Source organism: Oryctolagus cuniculus, chromosome 1 (genome assembly GCF_964237555.1).
Source record: "Oryctolagus cuniculus chromosome 1, mOryCun1.1, whole genome shotgun sequence".
In the NCBI taxonomy this organism is placed as follows: domain Eukaryota; kingdom Metazoa; phylum Chordata; class Mammalia; order Lagomorpha; family Leporidae; genus Oryctolagus; species Oryctolagus cuniculus.
This window is the reverse complement of record NC_091432.1, coordinates 130,404,127-130,414,249: the sequence shown is the minus strand read 5'-3', so window position 1 is coordinate 130,414,249 and position 10,123 is coordinate 130,404,127. Positions and strand designations below refer to the sequence as shown.

The following is a 10,123-nucleotide window of genomic DNA, read 5'->3' as shown; positions in this document are numbered from 1 at the left end:
ATCAAAGAGGAAATTAAGACTTAAATAAGTGAGAAAAAGGATGATAACATAGAAAGAGCATAATTCCCAGTTTATATAGTGTTGAAACAGTAATAAATATTAGAAGATCATAGAGAAACTCACTAAAGACAAAATTGTATGGGTAGTTAATATGCCTTCACAGACAAAGGAAAATTTAGATTACTTTCTAAAGTAAGAAGACCTAGAATTAGGTACCAAAAGGAGCTTCATAGGAGGACACACCAAAAAGAATGCTTAGACAAAAGTTTAAAATACAAATGAAATCCATTTCTTCTAAATTGGATTCCAAAAATCCTGTTTTTTGAATATTTAATTAGATGACATAATTTATGTTTTCAAAAAATTTGTTTCATGAACTTTTTAAAATCAATGCTATATCAATCACATTTTGAAGAATACCAGTTATTCTTCTATCAGAACTAATTAGCACCAAGGGACTGATAGTGGCATAAACACTTCCCACAAGCCTCTGGATATCCAAGACAACTGGATCATATTTCCACAACATGGTTAAGAAGGAAGTGATGATGATATCCAAACAGTACATGATCACAAACAAACTCACCAGCCACAGGACAGTTTGGGTGGCCCTTGTTGCTGGGGAGGTTCTTGGGGAAGTGTTTATGCTGTGAAGGTACTCAGACCTCTTCTGGTGGCTAGATAAGAAAATCACCATGTATGCACTGGAGAGCAACATGATTCCTACAAAGAAGACATTTTGAGACAATGTGAGAATGAAATATAGTTCCATGATGATGGGGTCCATTGAAGAAAGTGAGCAGTACTTACTGACATTGAGTATATTGGTCATATTGGAATGAGCTACAGTGTAGATAATCATGTTGCTATTGGAAAACAAGCTGAGTGACCAAAAATAGCAGAAAGCATGGATAACATGACTTGTGAGTTTATATTTAAATCTTGACAAACAGAAGGTGCTGGGGCTGATGGTGATGACCTGGATGATACTCAGGAGGGAGGTGGTACAGATGGAGAGGCCCCTCATCACCCTGAATATATAGAGCAAAGCCTTACATTTCAAGTCATTTGGAAAATTCAGCGACATGAACATGTTTGCAGATAAAATATCCAGTACAGTGAATAGCATTACTATGTGGACAAAAGCCAAGTGACAGGTGGCCACATCAGTGGGTTTAGGCCTATGATCCCAGTAGATTGTGAAGATATGGAAGAGAAAAAGGAAGGCATTGGTTAAGACTCCAATGCCAGCTTGGAAATAATACACATGTTTTAATGATGACATAGTGGAAATTTTTTCGTCTTAACAACATATAGAGAACATTTTTTGATACCTGTAAAACAAACAAAAACAGAACTCAACTCACATCACCGTTGCTCATTCTTTTTTCATTAAATTCATCACAAATCATCAGTTTGATTGTTCCCACTTATGTTTTATGAACCCAATATATTTTATAGAAATTATTATTAGTAAATCTTTTGCAATACTCTCTGTAACAAGTGATGTTTGTCCATTATATCCATTTTTATAAATGTTTTGAAGACCTCTTTGTTTGTAGATTTCAAAAAAAATCAACAAAATAAATTTCTTTTTATTTTTCTCTAAACTTTTAAAAATATACACACACAGTGTAAAATGACTCACAGTCAAAAACGAATGGCTGAGTAGAAAATTCCTCTTCAACATGCCATGCATGAGTTAACAAAGGATGCATTGCATAGTTGATTGAATTGTTGTTGAACTTTCTTCAAGCACTTAATCTTGGCAAGCAAAAACATTTGTGTATCAGAACTGAATAACTAATTGCACCATAAATATGTCTTTGCCCCTTTAGCACAACACAGAATGGGAAAAGCAACAGTATAATATTGACCAAAGTATTAACTATCTCTATATTTGAAGGACCATAATCAGTTCAATTTCAATAATATATTTAAGCATGGAATGGTATCTGTGCAGTTACCTTTAGCTATATATGCATATGATTGTAGTGGCCTACTCCATACATTATGAGTGAACCTGTAAAAGAGCTAAAATTATTACATGGAAGAGTGATGACAAGGATTTCAATATTTTCTTCTTCAACCACAGTGATATTTGCCTGATTTTCCCTAATGCATGTTATTCTTTCTGTAAATGCCCACTATGCACTGAAACAGACTTCATCTTACAAATAGTCAACTACTGTCTTTTTCCAATGAGGCTCTTGATCACATACAGACTGGGTGAGAAAGGACCATGGTTACTGTGGATAAGCTTTAACAGAAGCATAATCTTTTATATAATTTCTTTTGAGAATTTGTCTTAATTCCCAGAATCTAACAATGGATGGCAGTCTACATCATATATATGAACCCCCAAATATCATTTATTATTTATTTGTATTTTAAAGTTAATTTTGCATCCTATATATTTATGGGAGTAATCTGGCAGGCCCATCATGAGAGGATCACTAAATTTGCAATGATATTCTGCTGTCCTGATAATTAATGGAATAGAAGAAAGTTTGATTATGGTCACCTATGATTTGTTCAGAATGTAAAGGAGAATTGAGTCCTTTCTGGAATGAAGTAAATACTTAAAATTCTGAATGAACATTTCAGCTCTCTCCATAAGAAGTGACAACCTGGGGTTACTGGAGCTGAGGGCGAAGCTCCTGAGCACTCTCAGGAGGTAGAAAATGTGGATGACATTCATCCTTTTTATTCTGGCTTTTACTTTAAATTCCTAAGAATTTATGTAATTCTGGATCACAGTCACAAAAACACAACAATTAAATGGGCCAGGAACCAAAGACTGATGATGAAATCACTGGGCTTATATTAGACATATGCATAAAACACAACATCATAATGACAGAGCGAAGCCATCTGCACACAGTGAAAGGATACTTTGTACACAAAGTATATTTTAAAAATTATTTGATCAATAGGCATGAAGACAAGCAGAAATACACACAAACAAGTGAGGCAGGGGCATCTTACATCCCCAGGTTCACCCCTGAGATACCTAAAAAGCTGGGGCTAAGCCTTGCCCAAACTAGGACTGAGGAACTCCATTTTAGTCTCTCATAGGCATGTCAAGGACCCCAGAACTTACGCCATCATCTGCACTTCCGAGGTGCATCAGGAGGAGGAAATTGACCAGAAGCATGCATTAACCAGGACTTAAACCAACACTCTGATAAGGGATGACGGTGTCCCAAGTTGAAGCTTAAACCCCCACACTACAATGGTTTCCTCAAGAAAAATAATTTTGATAAAGCCTCTTTTCTCATCTCTTTTACAATATCAATTATTAAAGTATGTTATATTATGTGTAGTAAATTACAGTTCCATGAATGAATGCACAGTGATGTTTACATTCTGTGTAGATTTAACAATATGAGTATATATTATAAAATATATAAATGTATTTATATATTTATATGTATTTATATACATACATAAAATATGAGTATATAATATAAAATTATGTTATTATGTTCATTACTAGTGTTATCTTCATCATAAGTTTTACCATATTCATTGAGCAGCATTTTAAGACAGCTGATATAATTGGAAACATTAAAATGATGGTGAGAACTTTATGTGAACAGATGTGGGGGAATAGATTGACAGTGTTCATTGATGGAAATTGGAAACTAGTCAGCTGGCAGGTTCAAGCAAATAATTATCCTGTGCACAAGGATTAGCTCCACAAAATAATTTTTTAAGAAAATGGACAAATTCAAGAAGAATACATAGGGCAAGCATCCAATAGCACTGAATAAGTGCAGTGTGTCACCTATTCTTTGGAATCTGAATTTAATGCAGATGTAGCTAAAAGCAAAGAGCTGATGAGGAGGATATTAATTAATCCCACATATTTAATTTCTCAGTCTTCCTGAGGAAAAAAATCATAGATCACAAAAGTGTCACCACAGAGGTAGGAGACAAAAACAGTAGCAAGATAATAAATCATATGTTATGGATTTAGAGACACCCAAAAATGCTCCCTGAAAATGCATTTTATAAAATGATACAATGATAATTTTTTGTTGTCATAACTTTTCTTAAAGATTTATTTTTTTTATTTGAAAGAGTTACAGAGAGAGGTAAAGACAGAGAGAGGTTCTCCATCTGCTGGTTCACTCCCTAGATGGCTGCAACAGCTGGAGCTGTGCTGGTCCAAAGCCAGGAGCCAGGAGCCTCCTCCGGGTCTCACATGTGGGTGCTGGGGCCCAAAGCTCTGGGCCATCCTCCACCGCTCTCCCAGGCCACAGCAGAAAGCTGGATCAGAAGAGGAGCAGCTGGGACTAGAATTGGCACCTATATGGGATGTCAGCACTGCAGGTGGTGGCACCACAGCACCAGCCCCAAAAGTGCATTTTTTTTCATTTTCAATTATCTTTATGTACAGAAGATCGACTCAGTATATACTGAGTAAAGATTTCAATAGTTTGAACCCACACAGAAACACAAAGTATAAAGTACTGTTTGAGTACTAGTTATACTGTTAATTCTCATAGTACAACACATTAAGGACAGAGGTCCTACATAAGGAGTAAGTGCACAGTGACTCCTGTTGCTGATTTAACAACTGTACTCATTTATGATGTCAGTAATCACCCAAGGCTCTTGACATGAGCTGCCAAGGCTATGGAAGACTCTTGAGTTCACAAACTCCAATAAAACTGTTTTTAAGAGCTATTAACATACCTCCCTGTTCATCACTCTGATAAGGAAGTGATAGCCATAGCAACCCAGTGAAATAATTAATTTGGGAAAAATGTATTCTGTGCTCCAAGTTCCCTGGTCAAGCCCACGTGGGCCCTGAGTACCTAAATATCATCCTCCCTAATGCATGAATACATAGTTAGACAGTGAAGACTTTAAGGCCTAACAATCTGCAACATTTGAACACATCAACAGAGGTTTTCTGTTTGTCCAATTTCTTGAAGGGTTGGTGCCTTGTGGCTGCAAATGGAAAACCCTGGTCATTCTGTTCCATTTTTATTCATGATAGTGTCATGCTTGCATCCTTCCTGTTTTTCCATTTTAGATACTCATGTACTTAGGTACTAGAGAATTGTATTCTTACTTAAGTTAGATAACATTAATGCAAAAGTAGTGATAATTCAGCAACAAAATTGAAGTTCAAGAGGTATTTATTGTATATAAAAATTTACACATAATGCAACCTGAATCTTTTAAAGTAAATCAGAACTCTGACAGTGGTGATTATTTGTCTATCATATATACTATTCAATTAATGCATTGCAAACTATTTTTTTCTCATTCTATAAAAATTTAGATTTTTTATCAGTTTTAAATGTCTCAGTTTATTTTAAAAACCTAAATACTAAAGCTAATTTAAGAAAATATTTGAATTTATGCTGCTTAATTTTATGTAATATTCAACTAAACTAATAATCTCAAAAATTAATATACAATAGAAAGTATTATTAGATATTTTTCTGGTAAGCAGAAGAAAATGTTATCAATGATCATTATGTTATTTTCTTTGCAACTTGTTAAATTCATTAATATTTAATATTAAGTATATTCCATAGGTTATGGGGCCATGAGGTGAAATAGTCCTAAAATTTTCTGAAATATCTCAAAATATTTCCTCATCTAAGAGAACAAAATAAAATCACCAAATCATACTGAATTAGTTCAGGTTTTGTGTCTTACTAGAACAGATTTTATTAATAAATACTGCAAGTTAAGTTGAGAAACAGATTAGAATGAGTGAAACCAAATACAATTCTAATTCAAGTACACTAAAAATCACAAATATACTTTTGAAATCCTATTCATTTATGGCTTTACATAGCTCATGAGGTAGATTATTTCATGTCTATAATCATCTGTTAGATTGATGGTGGGATAATATGTAAGATTGGTAACATAAGCAGAGAATTCTAACATTTCACTGGAAAGAATCTGACTTCACCCCAGAACCCACATGCTCTCGAAGCTCACTTTGTACATGAAACAGAAAGACACTCACCCAGCCTGACTCTGCTGTGAATCCATTAGGAAATGAATCCTCAGTACGTGGTTATAGGGAAGGGATGGCATCAGCTCATCTCCCTCTGGGACCATAACTGTCATTTCACTTGTGGAAACAGGACAGTCTCAGCCATGGCATAATCAGAAATTGGAGCCACCCCAGAGAAAAGTGCACTTTCTTGGCTTCTCAAAGACAGCAGAGAGCACCTTTGTCACCTGTGGACTCATTTCTCCAAGGCAGGCATGTCTGAACAGGATGTCTGCTCTCAGTTCTTGTCAACAGATAAATGTTAGACAATAATCCTTACTTTAGAACAAGTATAACCACATCTGATTTCTCATGCTAGCCTCACTGCTCCAGGACACTCCTGGTGGCATTCTGTGGTGTCAGGGTCTCAGTGAAATAATACAGCACCTTTAAGTCAGGAAACTGTCCTCTCTGCCAGCCCTAATCAGGAAAAGTGATTTTTCCCCAGGAGACACATCCCTGAGCCAGGGCATATGTTTTGGTTGCAGAATCTAGGCTGCATTTCCTTTACTTCCCAGGGTAAGTGCTTTTCTAGCATACATACATGATATCTCCATTTCATCACCACAGAGGGCCAGGGTCTGCACTGTCCTTCTCAGGATAGCTTATTCAGATGTGGTCCTCCACATCCTGAGTTGGTGTGTTCTGCCACCTGTCCCTCAGTCTCCTCTGCCAATTTTACTCACAAGGCTTTATACACTCACAAGTAGAACTAGATTTTACCAACAAATTTTCTGTTTCTCTGATATCCACCAGCCACCTCTTTGTTATGATTTACCCATAGATGAAATTTTTGCCTGATTAGAACTGCTCTATTTGTGGTCCCCTTTATGAATACAACACTCCCTGATTTTAAAGTGGTGACATTTATCTTCTCAATAAGTAGATACTCAGATGGTCAAAAACTCTCAGGCTCTTGTGTCCATTCTGGTGGTCCTTTCCTGTGTTTTCCTTGATACAATCTGGAACTCTTATCCATCTAATCTGTGTAAGTCCCATGCTTTCCAATCATGTCAGAATCAGCGAGGATGCACATACTTATTAGAGATAGAGAGTGCTGAGGATGCCCTTACTTATCAGAGAGAGTGCTGAGGAACCAGACCAGCTAGGTCTTCACTACCAGGTTCACTGAGTAGACCTTCTGGCTCTCCTCCTTCACTAGTACTCATTCTCTGTAGTCTTGGTGCAGTTGTCCCTAAGCACAGGAAATCTAAGATTGACATAATGGGAAGCAAACACAAAATCTTAACTTGAATAAAATCCAACCCACTAACCTCTTCTTTATAGGTACTATTTTTTTCATCTTCTGAAGAAAACTTTCCCTACCCAATATCCTTTTAAGAATATTCCTAGTTACTGTTAAGTTCTTTCTGGGCTGGATTTTCAAGGATGGTAGGATATATGTCTCAACGCCTTGATATGCAAGGCTATCCGAAGAACTTATCACTGTTAACTTTATTTTTAAAATGTTAATTGACAAATAATTATATGTTTATGAAGTAAGATGTGATGTTTTGACTTATAGGTACATGATACATGATTCAGTCAAATAATTAGTATAGCTATCACAATCCAATTTACTCATTTTGTGGTGAAATGCCTTTCTCTAAAAAATGTATGCATCCATGCATGTATGTGTATACAAATGCATATATGTATTTGAGAGGCAGAGACATACAGACAAAGATATAGACCATCTAATTGCTTCTTCACTCCCTAAATGTCCACAATGGCTAGAGCTAAAGCTGGATAAAGTTGTGAGGCAGGAAAACAATTCAGGTGTCCTTCATGAGTGGCAAGGAGCAAACTACTTTCCAGGGTTTATATATTAGTGGGAGGCAGAAATCTAGACCAGACACCAGACTCTAACTAAGGCACTTTGATATGAGATACAGGTGTCACAACCAGGGTCTTAACCACTAAGCCAAATGTCTTCCCAGAAATATAAAGTCTTTTAGCAAATTAGAAAGCCACAATATATTATTTTAAAGATTTTTTTATTTGAAAGGCGGACTTGAGAGGGGGCCTGGAATTTTCGATCTGCTGGTACACTTCCCAATTGTCTACAACAGCTGGCACTGAGCCTGGATAAAGTCAGGAGCCTTGAGTTTTTTCCAGGTCTCCCATGTGGGTGCAGGGGCCCTAGCACTTGGGCCATTTTGAATGTTTTTTCTAGGACATTATCAGGGAGCAGGATCAGAAATGGAGCAGCTGTGACTTCAACCATCACCCATATGGGATGCTAGTGTCACAGGCAGAGGCATAACCTGCCAAATCACAACACCAGCCCTGAAAATACACAATATATTATTTGTGATCACCAGGTAGTGCAATGTCTTCTTAAATTCTTTTTTAGTCTTATTAGAACTTTGTGTCCTTTGATCAACATTTTCTGTTTTTGCCCAGCAACTAGCTGAGAGGAGTTGAGTCTGAGTCTGGCTGAGAGAATTGACCGGGGGCTGGGTTACCATTACTTGGGAGCCTTGTTGCTGTTATGGACTATGAAAACACTATGACTGCATTGGAGGGTGCAAAGTGTGTCTGAATCTATGAGCAGACATTGTGGGTGACTCCATATGCTTGGAGCTCTCTGACTTCCTGGTGAGAATCATCGCTAGAGGATCCATGCTTACACTGCATTGATCCTTTGTGTCGCTCTTGTGGCAGTGCAGATGATTGCACCCACTGAGGATAGCAGCTGGGCATAGGTCTCCTTGGAGGAGACGTGAGCATGAGAATATGCCAATAAAGTGAGCCAAACTCCCCTGATTGAAAAAGAGATTTACCACACCTCACTTGGGTGTCACCTTGGACACTTCCATCACACTGTCGCACTGAATGGAGCTCCTGGGCCACACTCATCACATGCCTCTGGGTATTCACAGAAAGAGCAGATACTACACTGAACCACATAGGCATAATCAAAAGAGGAAGACCATCACAGTGAGGAAAATAATCGACATGTGTAGTAACAGAAACTTTCCATAAATTGGACAAAGATAGGGACACCTAAGTACAGGAAGCACATAGAACACCCAAAAGACATGACCAAAAACGGTCTTCACCATGACATAATGTAGTAAAACTCTCTGCAGTGAAATATAAAGAAAAGATTCTAAAATGTGCATGAGAGAAATGCCAAATTACTTTCAGAGGAACTCCTATTAGCAGATTCGCATCAGAAACCTTACAGGCATGGAGAGAATGGTGAGATATATCCCAAGTCTGAAGAGAAAAAAAAAAAACTTTCAACCCAGAACACCATACCCTGCAAAACTTTCATTTATGAATGAAGATGAAATAAAGACCTTCCTTAACAAACTAATTTAAAGAATATGTCACCCATTTATCCAGCCTTACAAAATATGCTGAAGGATGTGCTTCAGACAGAAACATGGTCATCACTATGAAAGAAGATGAAAAGCAAAAACAAAAAGATGAAAGCCAAAAATCTCTCAATGAGATTACCAAGAAAGTCAAAGTAAACAATATGAATACATATGGAAAAATGGCAAAGCCAAGTCATTTTTATCAATATTCAACTTGAATGTAAATATCCTCAACATTCCAGTTAAAAGTTACAGTTTTGCCAATGGAATAAAAACAAGACCCATCTCTTTGCTGCCTATAAGAAATCTATCTCACCAACAAAGATACACTTGGACTGTAATTGAAAGGATGGAAAAAGATATTCTGTGCTAACAGAAACAAAAAGGAGATGGTGTAGCCATCCTAATATCAGACAAAAAAGACTTTAATCGAAAAAACTGTTAAAGGATACAAAAAAGGCATTATGTAATGATTAAGGGATCAGTTCAATGGGAAGATGTGACTATAATAAATGCATATGCACCCAATACTAGAGTACACAGCTATTTTAAAGAAATGTTAATGGATCTAAAGGAAATCATAGACTCCAATACAGGATTTTAATTCCCCACTAGCATCAATGGACAGATCAACCAGAAAGAAAATCAGTAATAAAACAACAGAGTTAATTGACACTATAGACCAAATGAACCTAACAGATATCTACAGAACTAATCATCCCACAGTTGTAGAATACACATTCTTCTCACCAGTGCTTGGAAC

The 10,123-nt window shown here is 36.8% G+C and overlaps 1 protein-coding gene across 1 annotated transcript; it reads right to left on the bottom strand.

Moving 5' to 3' along the window:
- Positions 1–370: 370 nt before the first annotated feature.
- On the bottom strand, positions 371–1,285 carry ORYCUNV1R1510 (vomeronasal 1 receptor oryCunV1R1510). Its single transcript, NM_001167199.1, has one exon. The coding sequence runs from the start codon at positions 1,283–1,285 to the stop codon at positions 371–373; it is 915 nt and encodes a 304-aa protein (NP_001160671.1).
- Positions 1,286–10,123: the final 8,838 nt, after the last annotated feature.